The sequence below is a fragment of the Patiria miniata genome, unplaced genomic scaffold, assembly GCF_015706575.1.
Source record: "Patiria miniata isolate m_02_andy unplaced genomic scaffold, ASM1570657v1 HiC_scaffold_29, whole genome shotgun sequence".
In the NCBI taxonomy this organism is placed as follows: Eukaryota; Metazoa; Echinodermata; class Asteroidea; order Valvatida; family Asterinidae; genus Patiria; species Patiria miniata.
This window is the reverse complement of record NW_024037068.1, coordinates 10,008,870-10,035,391: the sequence shown is the minus strand read 5'-3', so window position 1 is coordinate 10,035,391 and position 26,522 is coordinate 10,008,870. Positions and strand designations below refer to the sequence as shown.

Below are 26,522 nucleotides of genomic sequence, written 5' to 3'. Positions count from 1 at the left end.
ATTTTTACCTCTTTTGAGAGCTCCGTGGACGGGACACACAGCGTGCACCACTGATCTCTATATAAAGACTGGATAAAGAGCCGCACAATAAATGCATTTGACGCCATATTGGTGAGACCGGCTGGTGATCTACAAAGGACAAGTTGCCGTCTTTATAGCATCATGATTACTTTTGTAACATCGCGGTTCACTTAACTTGTATTTTGACCACCACCGCTGACCAAGGTACAATTTTTCTAACGTCGTGGTTTACTTTTTTAATGCCGCAGTTCACTTTTTCGGCGTTTTGGAAATAATAATCACTACGGAAATGTGTCCTTTTTTAGCACGTCATAATTATGTGTACGTGACAAAATTCGCGTCAACTGTTGATGCAACGCTCGCTGTACGTTCGTATTATGCGCGGCCATCTTCGTGAGACCGGGGGCGAATTGGTCAATATGCAAAGTCTACTGTGTGAATGGTATATGGACATCCGCTATCCAGTCTTTATATAGAGATCAGTGGTGTGCACGACTACACGTACTGGTTCGCGCGCGAAGTACGCGCGACTTTCGAGACTAATCCCCGCCTCCAATAATTTTGGATACATTCGAAATACGTTGTGGATGGATCGGGAACCAGTCTAGGTCACCCCCAACTCTCCTTTTCTGGCCATTGATGGGGTACTTGTGCACGGATCCCATACTGCCTCTTATTGTGTCGACTGTACAGGGCGAGGTAAAAAAAAAAAGGAAACCAAAATGGTGCCCCCATTTTGAAAAGAATTTCTGCATGTAGCGTATTACTAATCTAGGATTTGAAAGCCCAATTAATAAGCTTTCTTTTAGTGAAAGAATCACTCAGATCGCTCATGTATTTTTCCAATTATGGAATTTTGGACACAAACACTGTTGTTTTAACCTTGTCCACGGATGACATTTTAAGGTACATTGATATTTCAGTAAAAATGAAACCTGAAAATGCAAGGGCGGACCCGGAACACAATTTTTGGGGCCGAAAAAAATTTGGATCCCCCAAAAAGCCTGCGCCCAAATATATATATATTTTGTGCATTTCGGTAAAGTAATTCACCGTATACGCATGCGTGAAACATGTCACGTGAACAACTAAATATGCTGCGCAATAAATCGCTGGTCTGAATGCTGGAGGTTCCAGATTCCAATCCTTGAGAGAATTTTACATTTTTCATTGTTTTCCTTCAAAAGTGAATTTCTTCCCTAAAATGATGATGAATAAAAATAAAATTCAGCATTTTCTTCTCATTCGTGGCTCTGGAGGATTTGTTTTAAAGGGAAGTTATTAAGTCCGAGAACCATTCATTACCAACTAACGCATGCGCACTATGGTCATTGACTATACTTGGTTGCAGAAAAAGTAATTGCGTATGGGGCCCAATTTCATAGCGCTGCTAACCACGAACTCCGCGCTTACGATCACCATTTTTCGCTAATAGCACTAGCAGAAAAATTATGAGCTAACCCTCATAAGACTGAAGACCTGATGAATGCGGCTCTTGAGTACGGTGAGGCTACAAATCTCGACCTTTAGTCAAGTGGCCTAGATCCAATTTTTGACAAGATCGTGACCGACTGGTCCAAAGCACCAAACTTGGCAGATAGATTCTTATACTAGCCCTAAAGAAGGGGTGACACCTGATATTCTTTTGGGAGGGGTGCCTAATTTGCATAAATAGTAATAGCTGCCGTGTAATATGTTTTTTCCCTATATTTTGGATGTCAAGTATTTTCTCAAGACCTTAGATAAATGGGATAGTTCTGTCTTCAACTCAGTAAATAAGGCAAACAGAAACGGATTTGATTTTAACTTCAAGAGCAAAAGCACAATTTTATTTTAAAGAAAAATCAAATGAAAAAAAAAGAAGAGGAATATTTACAAGAATATCTACAAAATAATCAAATTAAATCAGAGGATCTTCCACAATTCAAGAACTCAACTTAAGAACGATCCAAAGAATTCAGGGTTTCTCTGAAGATGACAAAATGTAACAGAATTTAACTTAGGCAAATCAAAAGAAACTTCTCAAATCAAGCAAATTAAATCGCAGGTTGAATTAGCACGGGTTAACTTAGCAGGTTAACTTAGCAAGGCATACAAATTATATACAAAAAATATGAAAGCTCAATCCAACAAAATAATTCAGCAATTTTTCAACTGAGTCTTAACAAATAGTAACGGAAAATTTGCTGATCCAGCCAAGAAACGAATACAGAAATATCAATCCAAATCTTCAAATAAAGCCAACTTAGTTGTTACATTAAAAGAAACAAAGTAAAAAAAACAAAGCAACCGGACTTTAAGTTTTACAAATTACAATTTAAATCAAAGCCAATTTGTGGGTTTTAGATTCCAGATTCTAGGTTATGTTTAAGATACTTGCAACCTTCCCCAGATACAGAATTCGGCTCAAGTGGGTGACACTAGCGTTGACTGGATTGTCGTCTCTGCCTCGATCAGTGTGTTGATCAGTCACCGCCTGGCTGCAGTGGGGTCCCTGCCATTTACAGATTGGTCTCACGGGATCGGAATAGGGTTGGTTGTTCCCACCAGGGAAAATGATTATCTATGAAATGTAAAATAACCCAAAACACTACAAATCTCGGTTCTTTTGGAATCACGCATGAAAATACAAATTGATCTCAAATGGTGTCTAAATAAGTGGATTCAGATTATACCCAAACACGATTCAAAAATCAGTTTTTGATAATAAAAAGGAACTTACGGTAATTCTTGGAGAGTGTCAAGCAAGTACTTTTACATGTACTTCTGACTATACGTGGCTCTCGGCCTCAACAGTTTAGGTATGGCTGGCCAGGTACCTGCGGTGGCTGCTTCCACTCGCCTGCTGGTCACGGGTGGCGACGACCCAACACAACTTCACACACTACTCTTGGACACCTCTCTCTCCCAAACGCACAAATGGTTCTCCCCCACACTCTACCTTACGCTTCAAATTTATACCACGTTCAAAAAAAATGTGCTTTCACCTGGACTTCCGAGAACATATAAAATACTACAAACGAATTACCATGGAAAGGGACAGTAAATTACCATACCATTTTCTACGAGGGGCGTCTTCCTACTGGTACCGTCGAATAAAAGAGATAATTGGACTGTGCTACCAATCAGGTGCGTATTCCGTGAAGACATCGCGTTTAAAAACTGTTGCGTAAGTATCTAGATCGAAGTGTGATAAACTGCGTGAATTCGGGGTCGAGTCACCCCTGTCCTACTCTACGGGTCAGAGACCACGGACCCTTCTCAACTGCGATCTAGTCCATCTAAGTCGTCAGAGATCCATCCTTGGTATTCGCTGGTTTGACTTCGTCAGCAACAACGACGTTTAATATACCTGCAGTGCAGAACAGTTAACTGCCCACGATGTCCTCCATAATCCTCCGCCGGCGTCGTGCCCTCTTCAGCCACGTCGTACTCCTGGCTGATGACAATACCCAGGCCAAGAAGTCATTCGGCATCGCTATCGACTCCTGGAAAAGTCAGCCCCAGGACAAGGCCCAGAGGCCGCCCAAGGAGACCCTGGATCGATTAACTGGGTCGACCAAGCGAAGTAGAGAGCGTTTGGAACCAAGCTGCTCGACGTGGGCACAGGAGATAAGCGCGACGGACCTTGCAATGCTGTCTGGGCTGCGATTTTTTTGCTAAACGACATAAGCAAATGGATGTACGCTATGAGGTTTTGGACTTTACTTCCCTAAAAACATGAGAAAAAATATATAAAAGAAACAAAGTAATGAATTCGAACCCATAATGAAATAATTACCACTTTAAAAAAATCCTCCAAAGCCGCAAATTAAAAAAGAAAAATATTGGAAAAATGCAGTTTCGAAATCGTACTCACACCCTCCGATCTCAAAACCATGGCATTATCAAGCTGAGCCATCGGAAAGCTGGAAAGCAGATCGTAATTCATGGCATTATATACCTGCGTATGATATAAAAAAAGTATCGTAGAGGGCGCTCAACAACCATCGATACGATGTTGTTTGGGAAAAAATAAGTCGCGTCCAGGCTTTGCGAATGAGTGAGGGAGTGAGTAAGTGAGTGAGTAACCATGTGAGTACAGAATAGGACTTCACGGGATGTACGCATGCGCAGATCTACAAATGCAATTTTAAAAAGAACATACATATTATTCAAAAATAGCAAACAGAATAATTATTACGGGAAATGAGTCATTTGGAAGACATTCCCATAGACTTGCACTGCAAAATTACCTGGGTTAATTTTACCCAAGAAAGGGTGAAAACTGGAACTACCCAAACTTGGGTTGTTCTGTAACCATTATTGTTTGGGTTAGAATTTCTGCTAAATTCAACCAAAACTTGTGGTCATTCAAGACCAAATTTAATTTGGTCTTGTACGACTACAACTTTTGGTTGAATTTAACAAATTCTAACCCAAACAATTGGTTATAGAACAACCCAAGTTTGGGTAGTTCCAGTTTTCACCCTTTCTTGGGTAAAATTAACACAGGCAATTTTTCAGTGTGTGCACAAACGTTTCCATCTTGATCATGTCACCTAACCCCAATTTTACCTTATCCTACCCCCATGAATTTCGGTATACATGTATTTATGTTTTGGACCACGAACAATCGATCTAGCCTATTTGCGACACTAAAAACTTGCCTCTAAATAGCAGCAAACGGTGACATTAGGGAGACATTGCATTGCCTCCCGGACATTATAATGACCGGAGTCTGCCGATCTAGTCTTTTTTATTCTATATCTATATAAGGCACCATTAACAGGTATTGAAATAACCGTTGACATAAATTCAAACCGTACTAAACCCCCCACTGAGATGAAGGGAAAATTAATGATCTGACGAAAATAATTGAATTCCCCAAAAGAAGCCAACTCTATGACCATTACGCATTATGCAAGTCAATTTAGCTTCGAGCTGCACTGAATGAATGCCTCAATTTTATGCACAACAAAACAATAAAGCTATAGTCCATCATTTGCAGCTATCCGAAAAGTAGCTGGCGTACTTATTGTTAAAAAAACATACTTGGTTGAAAGATAGTAAGGGGACTAAACTCCCTGTGAAATTATTCTTTCTGACAAGCTGTCATTTTGAAGTAATCAACGAAAGAAGGCCTTTCCAACGGTGCGTCTTAAGACGCACGGTTGGAAATTTCCGTTAGTAGTCCGTTTTTTTTATTCGGCGAAGCGCGCGCAAGCGTTGACACGACACACACGCGCGCGCGGTTGCTATAATTCGTCGGATAGGCCAAAAACAAAAAGTCTCCGGTTTCTGGTATGCGCGCGCGTCGCCGTAGCCATGCGCGTCGGCAAAATGAAAAAGTTTTTTTTTCAATAAAAGATGATGTCTCAAAACCGCCAAACTCACTGGTTTGCCTGGAATTCTGCTGCTGCACAATTTTAACGTGTTTTTAGATGGGGTTATGATCGAGAATAAGCTTTATGTGGCCTCTCTGGACTCCCATATATTTGCACTAAGTTTAGTCGGGCACCATTTGCAGTCATCAGCCGACATTTGAAGCCAAAAAAAAAAAAAAACAGGTAAAAAAAAAAAAAAAAGCCGCGTCGCCGCACCACTTTTGGGGCTAGCTCCATACCAGAAACCGGAGACTTTTTTTTTGGCCATAGTAAGGGTAAATTTCCAAAACGGGTTATATCCATTCGAAAAAAAAGTGAACAGTAATTTGCACGGCTATGAGATCGTTTAAGAACACACACACAGAATAACAGCTATTTCTATACATATCTCGCTTTAATTGTATTATTAAGTTGAAGTGTATAACAGCCGTAGAAACTGACTTTGGAAAACCTGGGAAAAGGAGGGATTCTGAAAGATAATTTTCTCCCATTGAAAGTGGGAATCAGACAATTAAGCGTGAAAAAAAGAATACTCTTTAGATTGAGTTTGACAAAAAAGGCACAAATGCAGTGCAGACTCAATCTACAATGCAAAAAACGATGTTCAACAATTAAACACTTTTCTAAACTCTTTCTTGCTATGCTAAACATGTTTAGAGTATTGACGGATAGTGTTTACTTGAATATTGATGTTTAGGAATTGGACATGTAATGTTTAGCTTTTAAACATGTCTACCAAGTCATAGCAAGATAGTGTATCACTGTGTATTCGACTAACTTTTCCTCTCAATGCGATTGTTGCTAGTTTCCTGAAAAAAAAAATTGTCAATTTTGTTAAATAACAGAGTTGAAAGGGAATTTTAAAAAAAATATTTCAGTCACATAATCAGAAACACTTTGTGTCGACCATACATGTAACTTTAAAAAAGCGTAAGACCTAAAAGATACAACTTATGAAGTTGGCATTAAAAACGATCACCACCATATCCGCAAACAAATTGCCGTCAACCAGGTCTGCTATAGATCGTATTATATCGGTATGCGTTATACGACTAGCTAGCTAGACCAGCTTGCCCGTCCTACAACATGGCGGTGCGTACGTCGCTGCGCTGTTGCTATGCCAACATGGGGGTATTCGATACGATCTATTCATTGTGAAAAATACGAGCAAATGTTATAATATTAGGTACCGCGTAGTGATGAAATTACATTAACGCATCACAGAAAGCACAGACTAATATAGACTCAATCAAAGAACAAATTGTCAATTTTTATGCTGATATTCCCTCGCATGCTCTTCAACAGAGTTGATTTCTTTCCTCCCAACGTATTTTCAACTTGTAGCCTATGTTGTATTCAAACGGAATAGCTACTTTTTCTTCTATTTTTGGACGTTTTCAACCCTCTGGAAATACGCTTAAATTTGTGTTGCTTTGCGCCCATAACGCACGAAAGAAATGCCTGAAGGAATTTCGGGCCGCAAAACAAGTCAATGTGTACAATAAATATTTCATAATACGACGAGCGTAATTTTTGGGGTCGATGTCTCTTTTAAACATGAATAACTTATTTATTGCAAAAAATAGCAATTTAAAAACATTATTATTTTTTTTTTGGTGAAACTCGAAAACCTTACGGGGAGAGCAACTTTAAATAAACAGAAGAGCCACATAATGAATTTAAAATAGTCCCACCATAAACAACAACTTAAACTATATTCAACCAACCATTAAAGCGTAGCCAACAAACACAAAGTTGAAAACACATGCTGACCAACGGACGAAGGTGTTTGTTCAAAAAACATGATTCCATGGTCTATCCTTTAAATTTCATTATTAAGTTAATTAAAACAAAATTCCGTACCCTGACTTTCAGTAGATCTCTCAGATACAAGTGAACGTGCATAGTTCCTGTTCTTACGATTGCCAACTAGTTGCGTCAACAATAAAATATTACAGTTTAAACCGACGAAAAATGAAGCCAAGTGTTCCAGGATTTTGTTTAAAAAACCCTCAAAATGATGATGGTGTATAGGCCTACCTTTACAAACTGCCACATATAGCAAAAGGGCATGTGACTAGAAATGACAAATTCGAATCACACGGTACAAGTGACGACGAGTACTGTTATGACATGTGAGTTTGATAAATTCTGTGTGGTCTGGCTGTGCATGACACTTCTGTAAAGAAACTGACCTCAGCCGCCGGAGACGAGACTCCAGATGTGTCTGGCATGACAGTCTGAATTTTACAAGACTTGACGATAGTGTTTCATCTTTTAACGAATTTTAACCTCTCCGCTGTTCGAATATTTCGTAAAGGTTCTTCTCATTCAGGCCATATCACGAACAGGAATGCCGTTGTTTTAAGCGTTGCTCTGGATGGGGACTTGTCCAGCTGAAGTGGTGAATATCTCATCAGCGTGCACAGCTCGCCCGAGTAGGACCTTAATGCCGCGACGGAACTGCCGGTACTTCAGCGCATAGATCACCGGGTTGACGAACACGTTAGCTGCCACCAGAGCCACGGAGAACACATACAGGGAGCTGCTGAAGTCTAGCGGCCAGCCGAAGTTGAACATGAAAAAGATGATCTTGTTGGGGGTCCAGCAGACCACGAAGGAGCAGAAGACGATCAGGAGCGTCTTGAAGACGTTCTTTCGGGCTCGGAGGAGCGAACCAGCCCGGCCTTGGTGCTCCTGTCCGCCGTGATTTCCCGCTCCTTCCCCCGTCACTGGGCCGACCCGATTGGCGCTTCGCTTCAGCACCATCGTGATGTGGATGTAAGCGTACAACATTACCGCAACCGGTATTGCGTACTCGGTCAGGAACAGCATCGCACCAATGATCTGAGACCCAGCCACCTTGACCGAAACACACAGTCCCTTGCCGTCCGGTGCTACATATATCAAGTTGTAAACGGAATTTACCAAACCCAGCATCCAAACGAACACTATGACCAAGACCGCTTTCCGTTTGGTAAATACGACCTGGTACCGGTAAGGGAACACTATGGCCAGGTATCGTTCCAGTGTCAGAGCCACCAGGCTGTAGGTAGAAGCAGCAAAGAAGGCCCAGATGAAGAACTTGGAGTACCAGACGCGGCAGTAGAGTTCACCGGCAAGCCCCGGCGGCACGGGGTTCGGCCGGCCCGCGTTGGCTTCGATCAGCGTGAATACGGACCCCATCAAGTCGATGGCAGCCTGGTTGAGTATGAACGCATTGGTAAGCGTGTGCATGGTGCGTACTCGACCGATCACGACGCACACCAGAACGTTACCAAGCACCCCGAGTGTGGCTGAGACTGTCTGGATAACACGGATCGCTACGTCTGCCATCGTTGGTTACTCGCGGCTATCTGAGGACCCGTACACGATATTTTTACGTTGCCCGGCCACTGCATGCTCCGGCCGTCCGTGCGCAACTTTGGCTAAAATTACATCGCCGCCCAAAATCAAGTCTGATTCATCGCGAAGATCTTGCAAATTCACGCCTGCGAATAACGACCTGAATCAACTTTGCCAGAGCACAAAGTATGACATTGAATTCCATTGGCCAGTTTTGATTCCAAATTTCTTACATCAAGAAGGCTTCCGTAAGTTCCGTTAGATCCCACTTAATGTTCATATTTATGAGCCATTTCATTTGGACAAAAACTGTATTTCTTTGAAGAGTTATGCCGACAGATGAGATTTAATAATCAGGTCAATGAATCTATTCACGCCCTACTTTATAGAAGTGCAAAATGTTCAAATACATGTAAAAATAAAAAGCTAAAAGGAATCCCACTCAACTGAATGAGTGCTACCTGCAACAATGCATGATTAAAATGGATTCATACAAAATCCTATAATGGATTGTACTCGGGTAGAAATTTAAAGCTTGCCCTAAAAAGAGGAACGATTTTCCCCCCTTCAAATTAGATTTTGTGTGCATGGCCTATTTCCTTTCGAGCACAATGCATTTTTTTCTCAAGATTATTCAATCCGATTGAAGGACGTGGGGGAGCATTTAGTAAACCATCTAGATCTGGTCAATTGCCGTTTTTTAGAGGGTTGAAGCCTCGGAATAAAGCCATACTTTCCTTTTCTTAAAGGTGACACTGCATGAGGACAAGAGGATTCAGGGTGAATTCATTCGAATTTTAGAATGGGGTACAATGTACTTTGAAAAGAATCACCTCAGCAGAAAGCAAGGAAAATGTCCAATTTTTATTATAAGAATGAATAGTGTCACCTCAAACAATCGGGGGGAAAACAACCGAACTTGCATGTCAAAGGTGTTACCGAGCGGTCTCCGGGTTGATACTTAAATACTGACCAGAAAATGAGGTCGCTCGCGAGACCAATTGTCATGAGCTCACTTTTGTTCAATTGAAATTGGTAAAAAAGCGCCCTCTCTTGTTCGCGTACGGAGGCTTCTGCAGCCCTGTGAAGAAAGCGATTTATTTTGGAGACAAACAGATATGCCTTGCGAGCAGACTGGTTCCCGGTCCGCATATTATCTATACTGATTGTAGGGCGGGAACCAGCCTATCCGGCGCGAGAACGGAATTATCTGGCCGCAATTGATTCGAAATGTGTAAAGCAATAATTCAATGAATCATTCAATAACTGAATTCAATAATTGAACGAAAAAATAAGCAATTTAGAAAATGAATATGTTTTTTTTTACAGGATGAAACTCGAAAACAGCAACTTAAATTCAATGAAGGTCGATATAGGTCTAATTTAAGTTTAGATTACTTCACCTCAATTGAGCACAACTGGGCTGAATTAAATTTCGATGAAATTCAATTGAACGCAACTGATCAATTTACTTTAATCAGCAAGTTTTCCGGCCCGAACCACTTAATTATCCCGTATGTATACGTGCATCGTTTCTCAATGGTCCTTATTAAGGGCCATTACGGCCTGGAATACGCCCAATTGGGCTACGAAACGCGTTTCAAACGAAATGACATTAAATGAAAAGAACATTTAAAAGTAGAATATTATAAACGTCAACCGTCCTTTAAAAAACGGGCGTTTTGGTGTTATTCTTGCGAGAACCACGCGTGAACGAATTACGGGGGGTCACAATTATTTTGTCCCAAAAAATCGAGCTGTAAGTGCTTGTTGTGATTCCAGCCGCACAGTGGTCGTCTTCTGCGGACGTGCAAGAAACAACATTTGTGTATTGGTGCTGTGTGTTATTTATGTACGTTCATTGAATGCAAACGACAGGAAAAACGCATGCGAACTCCATCGTGTCCGTTGTAAACAACCGGTTTTTTCGTCTTTTCTCGGGAACGGTAAGACATAATGTTGGTTTCCTTTCAACTAGACATTTCAAATAGCATAAGTAAACAATCCAAAACATTACATTTTCGGGGATTTCAGGCCATAATGCCCCTTTAAATGTAAAGAAATCCCACTTCTGGGCAGTGTTGCCACTGTGTGTGTGGTTCAAGGGCGGATCCAGAACACAATTTTTTGGGGGGCCCAAAACAAATTTGGTCCCCCCAAAAAGTGGGTCAACAAAATGACGGCGTGGGGTTCGGGGCCCGCTTAAGCGCCCCGAAAATTTTTTGGATTCTAGATGCTCTGTGGTGCGATCTGAGGCAATTTCTGACCACTTTAACCAATGTTTTTTTAGGAAAAGATGGTGGTGTACTCATTGCCTGCCTTTATTGCGATGTCACATAAAAAAAAAAAATTGGTTTCGTTTGGGGGGGGGGGCATGGCCCCCTTTGCCCCCCCGGATCCGCCCTGTGTGGTTGGGGAATAAGTAGGATTATGCACTTGGATAACACACCAATCAATGTAAAGATAGAAACCAGTACAAAGGATCTCACAAGAATCACTAAGATTTAATTGGATTTCAAAGATTGAGTTACAATTCAAAACAAGACATTATTCCTGAAGGTTGTGTAATTCTTAGGCCCTATAGTTAATTCAGTCCTGAAATATTTCCTGATTAAATAGCACTAAAGTTGTTTAGTTAAAATACCAAACTTATTTGCCTGAGCGCTCAGGAAGTGGATCTCGTCACTACTGTACTCCATATGTTATTGAGTCGCATGTAAATGCATGTTTGAATGGTGGTCGCACGTGCGAAAATAGGCACAAGCGAGTGAATGTCACGTGAAACCAAAGAGTGACACGAAGCGAGAAAACAACAACAACAACAAAACTTGCTCAAATATTGTGATATGCTTACAAAGACTCACCCGCAGCATCTACATTATGTCCCCCATTATACAAATATAGTTGATGGTGAGAATGATCCACCGTCATCTCAAAAATGTGACGTAAGTCCGGCGAAAGACCAGTCCGATGAAGCAACATGGCGACCCACAACAGCTTGTGCAGATAGCACGCAGTTTCTAAAAAGGCTCTTATATTACAGCGCCCAGTTCGAAAACTTACATGAAGTACATCATAATATACCCAATCTAAATATTGATCATTTTTAGCAGCGATCAAAAAGTGATTAAATAAATAAAAGATATCTTGGAACATAACACTGTATCAAAATTCTAAGATTATTGGGGCACTAAGTCACCAGTGGATAAATACACTCTGCGCTCTGTCCGGGTCACATGCAAATGAGGTCATATGATAATTACTTGTAAAATCCCGTTAAGGGACAATTAAAAATCCTACTTCGAACAAGATACGAATGTGGTTCGGAAAAAAAGGTCGCTTGTTTAATCACCATTTTGCGTGGTGGTTTTTTCATTTGGCACACTATGGGCAATGTGAATCTCATATAAGAATGTCAAGATGCAGATATATAGGCCTATAAGTCTGGCGGCCATCTTGAAAAATAGCCCAGTCGGGCGGCCATTTTGGAGGGAAAAAAGGGCCTCATCCTTCCTGTTTTCAAAAAGGCAGGACGCTAAGCATGTTTTTTTTACTTGGCCTCATAGGCAAGGTTTGTTTTCTCTAAATTGTTCTAAAAATGTCATCGTTTGAGCAGTAGCCGTCTTTGGGTGTGTTGGATGCAACCTGAAGACCGATCCATTTTAGGCCCTGCCCACTGTGCACGTGACTAACACCACGTGAGCCTCTGCAATTGCCACACCGCGTGCGTCACAGACACGTGCAACTGCAATGGTTTGTTGAAAAGCCCCAATGTTTTTTTTGTTTCATCCTGAAGCAATTTGATTTTGACACAATAATTAGAAACAAACGATGTGCGTTTGTGATGACGAGCGTGAAATGTTGGAGCTCATTTCTTCTTTTTCTGGTGGCTGTAGGACTCGAGAGTGCACAGACGCACACTATCTACAATCTATCTTGTCAATCCTATACCCGATCGTTTTGAGCTCAAGACACTATAATTGAATCCAATGAACTGTACAATCTTTAAGTTCGTGAACCATGTTTAACGCAGACAATAGGAAAGTGCAATTGAACCGGACACACAAACACACGGGCGCAAATCCAACGCTTAAAATAATTATGTCAGCGATAGCTTGACATTTTCCGAATATGAAATGATTGTATGCTTCCAGACAAAATGCCCATCATGGTTGTTATCAATCTTAAAATCATAATATCGAAGCTCATAATTATCTGTGAAATTGAAGGGCAGGCATGATGCCCGGGGAGCTGTATTTTAACACGGTTATTTAGGCGTTGTGCCTTGAGTACTGGTATGTACTCGTGCGAGGGGCCTTTGCTGCGTCACGGTCTGTAGTTTTGAATTAGACAGCTATACCTGCTCTTAGTCTGAAGAGCAGACGTACGTCTACGTGTGCAGATAGAGCCACACGGTTATACCAAAGTCTGTATATCCGTGCATGTAAAGTTTACGCGACCTCGGGCGCCAGTATATTAACATCGGGGCCACCTTCAGAAGACGCCATTTAAAGCAGACATTCGGTCAAAGCTGTTGATTGGTCAATTTACTGCCATACCGAAGACCCGCGATAGAAGGCGCCCGCTGAATGGTCAGAATCTTGAGGTCAAGACGCAGTGTTGTTTTGAGTAATCTGCACGCATATCAAAGACGCTTGCTGTACAATGCCATTGAGCTTTAACATGCTACCACCAGTTCAGTCATGTTCCCTGTATGTATCCAATAACAGTACTGAATTATAATGTTTTTTGTGTGTAAAAAGGAATCAGACTATTTTCCCTTCCAGCCTCGCTTTGGTTACGTTGATTTGAATGGGAAAAAAATCAAGATGCCCGCAATATGATAATGGTCTATAGACTAACCTGACCTATGATCTATTAGGGAGGGGAGTAATGGGAGACTTTTGAAACGCGTGGTGGCGGCAAATTTGACGGTCCTTTTGAATTGTTTGCTTCATTCTTAAAACAAACGTGAGCATGTTCATAATGACGCATACAATGGAAAAAGACCGGTGTGTTTGGCGCCACCAAGCGTCTAAAAGTCTCCAATTGTTCAATTTGTATTTTGATTGGTTAAACGGTGTTAGCGTTTGGAAATGATGCGCACCGGATACGTATTATGCATATGCGTTTCGGAATTTAGCTTGCTGATTTTAACCACCATTTTGTGTGGTCATTTCACCAGGCCATATCGACATCTCATCATGGGAGATGCACACTTCCCATAATGTGCTCGACGAATTACACCTCAAATCAGTGTTTTAATAAGTATTTTTTTCTCCGAGCCGAACACCTTCATAATCTCTGCTGTTTCCCACAGAAACACGCCAAAAGCTTATTCTCGACGACAGCAGAAAAAAGGCTGTGTGGACGTACGAATTTTTTTTTTCAGTATCCGTATCGCCCAAACGTAAGGATCAGGCCACTTCAAGGTGTTGGCTTCAAATTACAGGGACCATGCAGAACGATACAGAAGTCACAGGGAAAGAAATGTAATCTTTTCACTTTTGGCTTGAATAGTGAAAGATTGAATGTAGAAGGGAAGTTATTTGATTCGGTACCGAGTTCCAAAGAGAGCCACAAAATTGTCAATATTTGCCAGCACAACGATTTCTCGCAGGAAATTAATATTTCCATTGTTTGGGATGCTACGCATTTGATGTTTCCGAGGGCATTATTAATTTGAAAGAGCATGTTTGTTTCGTTTCCACAATCGGTTTGAAGTCAAGTTCGTATGAATTGCCGCGCACTGTCCAAGCCCGCACGGCATTGATAAACAAGGAACATTCGCATGCAGCACGCCAAGGTTGAGCACAAAAAGCCCGACGACTGCGTGCGTTAGACATTTAGATGGAGTTGATTGCAGGAGCTCACGAATTCCCGAAGGAGGCAAAGAGTGAGCTAGTCTAATCCGGCTTTGAAAGTCAAGTTCATTGAACGTTTCCGTGAGATTCGTTATTTGATTACCCTGATTGCTCTATTGTTACCCTAGCTTTAGCACGGCTGCATGCCATTATGGCGCTCAAGCATTGAAGGAATTTCTTCCTAGCAGGTACCCATTGACTTCACCTCGGTGGGGAGAGGCAATCGTTGTAAAGTGCTCCATGTTCCCCGTCAGGATTCGAACCCATGTACCACAGCACACGAGTCGAACACCGTAACCATTGGACCACCCCACTACTACATCTATATAGGCCTATTACTAAAAGGAAGGAAAGCTGACATTGTCCATATGACATTATCCATAGTGTAAGCACACTAAGAATGCCGAGTTTTAGAACAAACTCTTTTCCTTAGCTTGCGGAGGGATGATATAGCTTGTTACTACTCATACGATTGACTCATTTATAGGCCATATTACTAGCTGTTTCGTCATAACACCAGGCAACCTTCAGGCAACCCAAACATTGGAGTATCATTGCATGTTTACTTTGATCAAATTAAACAAACTGTTACCGGTTTTACACCAGTCACATTTTAAGAGATACAGTGCATTGCAGTGCAGAAGAGTTTCTGAACGTTTGCATCATCATGACCACAACATCCATGTTACATAATGGTTTACCCGATTGAAAAATAAGTCACTAATGAACCGATACGCGCCTTAAACATGAGTGAATGACGTAAGCAACTCCGAGGTGTCTGGCGCCTCGCTTTTCTTGAATGACGGCCGATTATTGTTCGGTCACGAGGGCGTGAATGCTTAAGGTGTCAGCGTAGAACACGTCACCTGTATACACGCGAAAAAAAAATGAAAGTGTTTTTTTTTTACTACAGGATGAAATTGTTTGGTATTTTGTATCTAAACGCGATACGACAAACTACTGGACGAGCTCCTCTGATCAAGACACAAAACAGTCGTTACCTTTTGCTCTGCCGAACACCTCAACTTCGCACATGCTCACTGGCTTGTTGTTGCCCCTGATGAAAACGTAGCGGCCATTTACGCTTGGCACGCACTCCACCAACAGAGGGCGGTGTTTCTGAAGATCCTCGACGGCGAGGGCGCCGCCACACGTCTCAGCCGAGAGTACGAACGGGTCGTCGTCGTTGCCGACCGCAATGGTCGCGCCTGCCATGTCAGTCCCTACATTAAGAAGGCGACAGACGAAACTGGTATCATCCACAGTACGAGTGCATACTGTGATACTGAATTTATGCTTCATTCACCATAAGCCTGTTATAGCCCCAACTAGTTTGATAGGCATACAAGAAATTCACAGTTTTATTTTTGAAGTAAATGCAATTTTGTTTTACTATAGTGACAGAATTTCGAGAGTAACTATTGATGCCCGATTCCGAAGACGGTCGGTTGAAACTATTTTCAAAATGGCGGGCGGAGGTGTTTCAATCGTTGTTTTATTTTTTTCATTAATATCAAATCGCACAGAAACAGCCGTTTTAAGAGCTGTGGTAATCCTCTTGCGAGAAGTTTACAATTAAAACCGTGCGCAGATACGCGGAGTTTCGTGAAATTGACCGCAAGATTATTGCGCAGCTATATATAAATTAAACAGAGTTGTTGCGTTAAGTGTGCATGGGGTAAGTTACACGCAAATGCTTCCTGAGATCGGCTGCAGATTCTCAAATGTACTTTTAACATCGAACTATAATACACCCAAATGGCGTGGAACAGACTTGAAGTCCAAGATTACCCACATTTGGTGAGATCAGGGAAAGGACTGATGACTACCATAGTCACCGTCACGACTTCCCCCAGGTCGACTTGCCACCAAGAGTCGCTCTCTTCATCTTAAACAAAGAGAGACATACCAAGGAGTTATCAACTGTAGATTTTCGTTTACTACTGCCGCAGGCCAGGGTTTGCTTCCACCGTTGTATTTTACAAGAAAATATATCATTTCGTATTGGCGTTATCCATGGTAGAATGAACGTTGGTATCTACCGGGAAACGACTACTGGTTCAATGAGAAAAACATTTCTCAAAGTGACCAAGGGACTGGTACCAAATACCCTAAGATATTATCTCGCATGAAATCGTTCGGGAAAAAATTTAAGGTGGTTTAGAATGGTTGCAATACTTGCTTCAAATGGGGAAAACGCACACAACCCCAAAAAACCGAATGTCTCGTGGCCTTTAATGACAATTTTGGCATCGAAATGTCCACAGTAGGAACTTTTTATACAACTTCTTTCGATGCTACATCATTGATGATAAGTTATACTCTGCCTTACCTGTTTGGCAGCAAGTAAGGTCCGCTTCGTGTACACCCACCAGACCGTCAACGCACAGCGAGGCGTTACGGGCCAGTACGCTGCTCTGCCAGGTGGGCCGTCCCACCAACATCGGGCTTGGCCCTGTGAATCGTCCAATAAAAAAATGTAGAAAACACTTCACGACCTAACACCAGATTAACGGGACGGATTCCTTGCCTCAAACTCATGTGACTGAATACGAGTATGAAAAAAGGGTTCAGAGTTATGTGAAGTCGTGTTCATAAAGCGTTCATCTCAAATTCCCACTGCGCATGATGAGCAATGAATTGATGCGTTGAATTCTTAGGATAACACAGCCTTTACAAACCTGACGTACACGACATTTTCTGAGCCGCATTCGTTTCCGGCATTTGAATCATTTTAATGGCCCCTGCCATAATTGGGACCAATACCAAAATTATACGGGTACGGGATACGTATGCAGCTCGGATAAAGGTGCTCGTTTCGCGTGGTTATTTCATCTGGCACACTACGGCAATGTGCATTTCACATCAAAATGTTAATATTATATATAATTTGGTTTGGTGAAATAACCACACAAAATGATGATATAAGAAGCTATTTTTTTGTGCGTCAAAAGTGTACGCCATATTACGCGCGCGCGAATTAGTGACCGTGCATGCACCCGTGCTCCTCACTTCCGCTCCTGAGTTCAGGGTGAGTAAAAAAAAAAGGAAACCCAAATGGCGCCCCATGTTTTCTAAAAAAAAGTTCTACATGTAGCGCTTTCCAGATCTAGGATGTGAAAGCCCAATTTATAAGCTTTCTTTTAGTACAAGAATCATTCAAATCGCTAATGTACTTTTTGAGTTTTGAACACAAACATAGTTTTAAAATTGTGTACAATTACCATGTCGTATCATGACAACGATATCAGAATAATCCCATAAGTCTCCGGGTAGCCAAGTAGAAGGTGGGGCAAGACTATAAACTCTTGACATTATAAAGCATGTTGTTTTAACATTGGAAGCAGAAGATATTTAAATAAAGGTTATGATAAGGGCCAGTTATCATTGTTGTGAGAGTGTTCAGGTATTTTTGTGATAATGTGATTTGTTTTCGTTTTGCTGAAATATCACCTTTATTGTGATCCGTGGACAAAATTATAAAACTGTGTTTGTGTTTAAAAGTCTTGAAAAGTACATGAGCAAGAAGAACTAAAATAAAGCTTATTAATTGGGCTTGGATATCCTAGATCTTAAACGCGCTACATGCAGACCTTAAAAAAAAAAATAGGGGGCGCCATTTGGGATTCCTTTTTTATTTTTTTTTTAACCCCCCTGTATGGGTAACGTATTCAGCCACCTACTCTCCCTGTATGTAGTCTACAGTAAGGATAGCTTTATTTTAAACTTTCCAAAGTCTCGGTTACAGCTGCTCACCCCCATCTGCATCGAGAACGATGTCACAGAACCCCAGGACGCCGTTTTCTCCGTCAATCTTCATGCCCAGGTACCGCGCAGATGGCATGTTGTTAGGGCACAGGATGGTGAGGCTGGTACTCTCGCCGGCCGGCTCACGCACCGGTGACCCGCACAGTGTTCCCTCGTCTATCGCCTGGCTGACACCCACGCGGAACTGCGCTCCAGTCAACTCGGTCTCTGCACGATAGAAATGATTGATTTAAGGAATCATCAGTTATTTTATTTTCATCATCATTTTATTATCAAGCTAATTAAATATTTAACACCGCATTAAAATACGATGACAAAACAAAAGGCAAAATGACAACGACATATTCGGAATACACCCATTTCGAATAGGCTTGAGACATTTGACGTCACGGTTTGTTTACATGTGCGCTTTCCTATGTGGCAGACGGTCCCTACTTCGTCTGGCGTCCTGACTTCGCTCCTATATGAAAAGCGCATATCTAAAGAAAGCCATTACGTCATTAGATCTCAGGTCTATAATGCCAATTGCAAAAACCAAATCTGAATCCCCCCCCCAAAATGGGTTGCATGTTTTCAACGAAAAATAACAACATTAAATTAAGGTCTGCATAGTTGTAAGTCTGCTGTTTTGTTCTTTTGACATATTTTGAACTGGTCAATTTGTAATGTATAATCAGTTTTTCGACGAGAACGTGTAGGAGAGTAGGCCTACATAAAACAAACACCATGGATATTTCCATAACCTTATACTTGTGGTTTTAAGAAGGGTTTGTGACCCTCACTAAATATCTGAAAGATAGAAAAGGTAGATACAAACAAACAAACAAACAAACAAACAAACAAACAGAGAGTTCAGGGAGCTGTGGGACAGACAAATCCGAAAGCAGCATTGGTTCTTACTCCCTGCGCCGGGTGCACAAGCTGTGATGACTATCTCCTCCAGAGAGAACGTTCCTCCCATGTCGACCATCCACCACGGCTGAAACTCGTAAGCTACACGCATTGGCAAATGAAACAGGATAAACGGGAGTAAGCTTTGTGCAGTCGAAATTAATGAGCAACACGATTTGATAAATTCCGCTAACACGATGGCCCTTATTCCAAACCCATGGTTTTGCTTACTTTAGTCACTTCCCACTTACTTTCTCACAATTGTAGGTTTCTCGTTTAACGTGCTACTGGTGACCTCGGGCCAAATAGCTCTGAGGCTTACCCAGCATTTGTTTGCAAAATTTGCTGAAACGTTCTTAACAAAATGGATGTTGGAATATCTGGTGGGCAGGGAGGATTGATGTTAACCAATTCGATCATAGTAAGTGGATAGTTCCGGATCGAACTTGCTGGTATTATGGTAAATTCAGGTACATCCTTTGCGCGTGCGTGGTTGTAACCAGGTCAAGGGTCGTAACCAGGTCAAGGGTCAAACAAATATCTAACAATCAGAAGAGATTAGCGGCCACCGGCGCCTTCAGAATATTTTAGTGGGTAAGGGTGATATTATACCTGTGCTTGCCCTCGTCCTCGGCTCTGAGTCCACACCGTACTCGCCGCGTGCAGGGGCGGGGGTGGAGCTCTGAATCGACGGTCGACCACGGGACAAAACATCTATGAACGAACATGAGGAAAATGAACATTATGGATGTAGATATAAAATGATATAAGCATAACGAACTTAATCACAATTTCGTACGATTGCTGACCAACCTGTGTCAGATATGCACATCTGTTTTGCTGTTCCCAGAGGGCCAGCTTATTCTTTCCTTTGTACCCATCTCACTGACTACCCGACTGACTGACTCACTGACTGACCGTCACTAGTCAATCGGGCAGTGCTATTGTATAGGATCACCCCGTTACGCCAATGAATGGGCTAAATCCAACCAATTAAATAGGTGTATACCACCAATGTATGCAAATACATTTAATCAATTAATGAATAGCCATAGCGAATCAAACTAATGTATTGTTTTACTACATAAAATGTCAACCCATTGGTATAGATAGTAATTTTGCTTCTTCACAAGCCGCGTATGAAATCACTCTACTATACGGATACGGCTTTTGTTTTTACCTTGACCCGGCAGAGCCAATATCCGTAGCCTCATACAAAAACGTCTGTTTCGGACACAGCCATATAGGCTTACCTCTGTCCATCCAGTGCACCTTGTTCAGTGTTCTGGCAAAGGCAATAACTGGGAGTTTTCCCGTCCCCCATCTCTGGGCCTCGTCCGCGCCCGAAGGGACCCATAACAGCCAACCCTCGACGGGATGACTTCTCCTGAGCTCGGCGTGGATACCTAATATGTCCGCGCTGGAAATACAATAAATGGGGAAAAAGTGTCAAATTTTCATCAGAGGGTTGTTGCCTTTTCTGACTCTGAATTGTGTATAAGATTGTTACTTGCATGTCGACGCAAACATTCAGTCATCTAATGTATTATCATGTCAGATTGGAACTGACCGGTGGTCGATTGGTTAAATAAGACCTCTAGTCCCAAACAAACAAACTGGCAAACTGAAAAATTTCTGATCAGCTCTCGGACAACACTGAGTATAATGATTATAAAAATAGATAAGGTTCCACATTTTCCAACCATTGTTTTCATAAAGTAACTTTGCTGATCTATTACCTTCACTACTACCTATATAAAAGTTGTTGTTTCTCACTAAAAGTACCAAAAAAATCCACCCCCCCCCAAAAAAAAACACGTCTACAAAATTAAAAGTACAACCATATTATGAAAACCAACAACACTTTAAAGGAATGTGCGTTTGTGTTTTACGGGATCAAAATGTTACGCACGAGTTGGTCTTGAGCCTAAGCACCCCCTCACCTCAAACTAGAAATTCTGCATAAGGACTTGACCGGTCATTTGATCCCCTAGAGGGCCTGGACATACCCTTTAGCCGTCCAGTTCAAGCGGAAGATGGCATTGTGATCCAAGTCCTTCCACGGGGAGTTCAACAGCCGATCGTAGGTGAACCAGGAGGTCGAGTTGCTACCCCTCGCGTCAAAAGACAAATCCAACCCGCTCGAGTTACCTCGCAAGGAGATTTTGACCTGAAATAGAGATTGGCAGTAGCTCATTGTATTACTGGAGTTACTAAAGAGAAACTCACGATTCACTATGGACATCAATTGTCCATAAATAGATGATTTACATGCACAGTATGGGGATGAATCTTATTTTGAAATCTACTTGCTATACAATATTCAACTCTCAGTTACTTTACTTAATCCCGATTGATCTGGGTTTTTATCAAACAACTCTGACTGGGTAAAACAACACGTAATACATTACGGTGATTCTCGAAGTGTTACCGTAACGTAAAATGTGTAACGATGGATCGCACCAATAAACGAGTTCGCCGGAGCGGACATGTCATTTTCCTGTCGTGTTTTGGTATTTTTTGGTAGAAAACGTAAAAGGTCAACCACTAACAAGTGGCAAAGAAAACCATTATTTCGTGGTGTGTTGCTATCTTTTAATACTGGCTGGGGCGTAATTTTGTCGCTGTGGCAAGGCCAATAATAACTTCAATGGCGGATATCTTGCTGATTTTTTTGTTCTTTTAGGGTTTTATTGTCTGCAGCTATGAAGTACAGTGTCATTGTTGTAAACAATTTTGCCTTTTACACTATTAAAGGCAAATTTGTCACCGGTGTTAAAGAGGTTGTGGAATGCTCGAAGACATTTCCGTCATTTTCGGGTATTATGTAGCCTAAGGTGTGATGAAATAAAAACGACTATTGTGTCTGTCATGAAATGAGTACAAAAGGTACTTTTGACAGCTGTTTTTCAGGTCCTGTTTCGACCCGAATGTGCAATTTGTGTAAAAGTCGTCGTTGGGGGCAGCAAACACAACATAGTAAATCGTGACGTCATAAACAGGACTCGTTTATACTACGTTGCATCAGGAGTCCTGTTTATTACGTCACGATTTACTGTGTTTTGTTGGCTGTCCCCAACGACGACTCTTACACAAATTGCACGTTGGGGTCGAAACTGGACCTGAAAAACAGCTCTCAAAAAGTACCTTTTGTACTCATTTCAAGACAGACACAATAGTTGTTTTTATTTCATCACACCTTAGGCTACTTATACCCGACAAATGACGGAAATGTCTTCGAGCATTCACTGCCTCTTTAACGGGTACATGCTCACCACAAGCATATAGAAGATAATTTTGAATAAATAGAATCGATCTGAAACCCTATCCTAAAACCCTCGCCTCTTCTTACTATTTTACAGCAAGGTTTCCTTCTCGAATGGTCTTTGAGTTTAATGAGACTTCCGTCTTCACAATTCAAGATCCATCGATCGCTGTTAAATTGATAGCCTGAATTCAGAAAGCCAACGATCGTCTCAATTATACGCCGGTCTCAACCATGGAGGACAAGGTTTAATGAACGATGGACAAAACAGCCGAGAGACTATTACCACCCGATGGGCGTGGCAACTGCAGCAGCCTCCCTTAATTAGGAATGGTTAGGTATACACAAACCGCATATAAAGTGACAGCAGTGAAGTATGAAGGAAATTGGAAAGCCGATATGGAGCTTCATTACTAAAGTTGGCAAGTAATGCATAAAAAATCCCCATCTACACCATCGAAATAAGTAGTATTATTTGCTTTCGTTCTCTACCGTCAAAACTAATCAGCTATCAGCACTGTCAGCACTGTCAGTAAAACACGAAATATAGAGTGATACGTTAAGTGAATAAGTTTTGTAGATGCCATTAAAACCTTTTGACATGCCCTTTTCTCCGTTTACAGATTTGAGCATCTTTTGCACCCAAGGCCGTCCGTCGATTAATCAATTGGGTTGTTTTAATTAACAATTTCATAATTAAAAATTAGTATTTTGTTTTCTGCACTATAATGCCTTACAACCATAATTTGCTGACAAAAATCTACGATGTGACATATAGCAAAATATCTGTTCTGCACATCTTGTATGTGAGCTGCTAACATGCTTATCAATCTTTTTTCATTCCTTACTTCTGTTATCTGGGACGACTTCCACTTATCCAATACGCTGTGGTCTGGTTCGATGCTGTTTGGGTCAGATCGGTCGTAATACATCAGCTTAATCCATTCGCTGTGGGGCAAGTTCGGTGACGTCACGGCGGCTTCATGTGGCTCCACGGTGGCGTCGTGCACCCCCTGCTGTATGGGATCTGTGAGGGTTGCACCATGGTTGCACAGAGGTCAGGTTGGTCAAGATTTGTAAATTTATCCCGGCTCTATCTTGTCAGGATGGGGTACAATCCATTCAATCTAAACGATCGCAGTGTGAATTCTAGCCAACCTTGCCCTTTTTTTCAACGGTACGTGTTTCCAATCGCCAAATGGCAATCGGCAGAAGAGTGATTTACTTTAATATGGATTAAAGTACAGGGAAATCACTCTTCTGCCGATTACCATTTGCCGATTGGAAGTTTAACACGTACCGTTGAAAAAGGGGGCATTAAGGTTGGCAAGATTGACACTGCGTTCGTTTAAATTGAATGGATTTTACCGCATCCTGACAAGATAGAGCCGGGATAAACTTACAAATCTTGACAAGATGACAAGATAATGAAATCCTGTCATTTGAGATTTGAGGTGCAAATGAGGACAGTTTGACAAGATTGTTTTCATACGATTGAAACGCAATCAAGTGGGGCCTACTCAAACATATGGACCCGCTCTCGGATTAAACCCTACGAAGTGTCAAGCTCCATTGCTCACTTTTTCCATACTAAAAAGTCTCACAGAGCATAGGTAATATATTGATACTAACCGCAACCAAAATGGCTTCCAATCTCTTTCGGGTCACTTGAGACCATAGGGTAGTGTGTTCGCACGTACGGCGAGCCGCCTCTTTGCAGCACCGGTACCGTGTTGAATCCGCCGGGCACAATGACAGAACAGTCGCAAGGGTCGCGCACCGGAAGTGTGACCCAGTGCGTGACCTTTGGTAGGTCTGGGTCAGGCTCGTTGCCAAGGCTACAAACCCGGGCCTCAGTCATTAATGCAATTTCTGTCGATTGAAAATAATAAAAAAATATATGTTTTCCCTGCTATTTTAAAACGTTTATCATTCGAATCAGTAAACGATTCTAATATTCAAATTCGCCCAGAAATATCGATTTAGTGCACATCCAATGTTTAATTTCGTCTTTTGTCAGACAATTTTTCGTCTACGCCAAACCTTGTTATTCAGAAATCAAATTCGTCTAATGCCACATAATGTATTCATAATTTTGTTCAATCTCGTCATACTTCATGTGACATTTTTCAGATGAAGGCACGTAGGCAGATAATAAGAATAATTCTCCACTTTTATCTTTTCGTTTGTTTATAAATTTACTTTATTTCGTTGATCTTGGTGATCTTTACACTTTTTGATAACTGTTCTTTGAGTTCAGTACTCTACTTGGTCCGACAAAGTTAAAGGGAATATACAGCATTTGCTTTTGCTGCAATTTTCAAAAATAAATGGATTTTGAGGATTAGTATGCTATAGAAAATATTGTTAAACTGACTTGTTTCACGTTTGGGACTGCAGATGCTGGAAAATCAAAGAAAACCAACCATGTTCTTGTAGTCTAGTTCCCGGACCCTACTTAAGATGAGACGTTGCACTTTATAGACTTAGGGGAATTGTATAGGTCAGAGAATCAATCAACAGACTTGTACCCCTTCACAGATGTGTTATCAATTGCAAACAAAATGCGGAATAAATAAATATGAAAAATTAGGAGCACTTATTTGAAAAAAAACCCAATGCTCTCCAACGATTTCAAGTTTTCTTGAAAATGTCAGCACACCAGGAGCCAAGATTTTACAGGATGCTTTAGACTGTCATTCACTAACATGTTGGCAAATGTTGTATTTTCCCTTTAAATATTAACCAATTTAATTCGATTGCGCTAATATCATTTAAAGTTCTGGCCGATTCAACTGGTTGGAAGACTCACCCGCGAGGAGACATATCAGCAGTAGAAACGCCATTGCTCCCAGTGTATTGGCTTTACTGTCTGAGGAACCTATTGATTCCGGAACAACAAGGGAAAAATATGTCTTGAAGCGATTATCGGCTTAGGCTAAATAGCAAAATCAAGAGCGTGGATCCCAAGCCTGTAATTCATCCAATACAGACTCAAATGGCAGCTTAAAATTCCAGGCAGTAATGATACTAGATGTTATTTCGTGTCGCATCCTGCAGGTTATTTTGAACTAAAGGGTGGAATAATCAGTCTATGGAATATCCCCTTGCGCAGTCTGGCACATTCAACAGTTTACAGTTTATAAAATATATTTAGGGAACACTATCTAAAATGGCTTCCTCGTCAATAGGGCCGGATGTAGCTCATTCATTGGCGTTGCGGGGTAATCCTATACGATGGCACTGCCCAGATCTCTACAACCAATTTTAAATCATACGTAACAGTCAGTCAAATAGGTACCAGGGGGACACTATGCTTGCTCTCGTGGACCGGCTAAAACTGTTATAATAATGAAAATTGACAACATGGCGCATTTTCTTCTCTAGCTGTTTGAGACAACGATTTCTTTATTAAACTCACCCGTCCGTAGGCCTATACAGGAGCTCAGTTCACCAGCGATGCGTTTCGGGACGCTCCTGCGTAACAAAATGTCGCCTGTTTTGCGATCAACAGACTTTTATGAATCACCTTCTTATTACCACGACCTTAAACTGGCACAGTTCCATACGAAAGATTGATTTTTGATATACATGCATTTCATCATTGGAGGAATCGAGACAAGACCAAATCGATTCTCTTCGAAGAACAAAACAATTTTTTTTTAAAAAATCTCAGAGGTCGGACTTGCCTCATGCAAGTGATTGATTTTCTCGAGGTAATTGTTGCTTTGAAGGTAATGCAATTTAGGAGGTAAGAGTGTTGACCTTCTTGAAAAACGTTGAGTTATTATCATCATAATTATACCTAGAATGACAACGTTGTCCAACCCTGTTAATATCTATTTTCTTGTATTTAAAACCCCATGTATAGGAAAACTGTTGGCAACTGTTGGGGAAGCCTAGTTCGTGCAGTAAAACGGTAATTAATTGAATCTAAAAAGTTAAGGCGGCCTGACCTTCCAATCTTAACAAGAACTTCTTCAGAGGCGAATTGACAGTGGT

General features: G+C 41.4%; 2 protein-coding genes across 2 annotated transcripts; both read right to left on the bottom strand.

Annotated features, from left to right (window-relative positions):
- Nucleotides 1-6,772: 6,772 nt before the first annotated feature.
- LOC119736123 (galanin receptor 2b-like) lies at nucleotides 6,773-9,096 on the bottom strand. The gene has a single exon (XM_038210136.1). It carries the CDS (start codon nucleotides 8,721-8,723, stop codon nucleotides 7,752-7,754), a length of 972 nt encoding a protein of 323 aa, XP_038066064.1. The 5' UTR covers nucleotides 8,724-9,096; the 3' UTR covers nucleotides 6,773-7,751.
- Nucleotides 9,097-11,217: 2,121 nt separating this feature from the next.
- Nucleotides 11,218-26,102, bottom strand: LOC119736164. The gene is made up of 13 exons (XM_038210187.1): nucleotides 25,942-26,102; nucleotides 25,333-25,401; nucleotides 24,153-24,392; nucleotides 23,369-23,547; nucleotides 21,265-21,425; nucleotides 20,509-20,675; nucleotides 19,868-19,969; nucleotides 19,265-19,357; nucleotides 18,353-18,571; nucleotides 16,929-17,051; nucleotides 16,392-16,484; nucleotides 15,598-15,819; nucleotides 11,218-15,462 (listed from the first exon to the last, which is right to left on the bottom strand). Exons 2-13 carry the CDS (start codon nucleotides 25,364-25,366, stop codon nucleotides 15,407-15,409), a joined length of 1,689 nt encoding a protein of 562 aa, XP_038066115.1. The 5' UTR covers nucleotides 25,367-25,401; nucleotides 25,942-26,102; the 3' UTR covers nucleotides 11,218-15,406.
- Nucleotides 26,103-26,522: the final 420 nt, after the last annotated feature.

What these genes read in the sequence shown, in the direction of transcription:
- LOC119736123 (XM_038210136.1), bottom strand. Translation starts at nt 8,723, where the DNA reads ATGGCAGACGTAGCGATCCGTGTTATCCAGACAGTCTCAGCCACACTC.
- LOC119736164 (XM_038210187.1), bottom strand. Translation starts at nt 25,366, where the DNA reads ATGGCGTTTCTACTGCTGATATGTCTCCTCGCGG. An exon ending in GCTGATATGTCTCCTCGCGG is followed by an intron (nt 24,393 to 25,332) that starts GTGAGTCTTCCA and finishes TTCAATCGACAG; the next exon opens with AAATTGCATTAATGACTGAG. An exon ending in TGGAAGCCATTTTGGTTGCG is followed by an intron (nt 23,548 to 24,152) that starts GTTAGTATCAAT and finishes CAACCCTCACAG; the next exon opens with ATCCCATACAGCAGGGGGTG.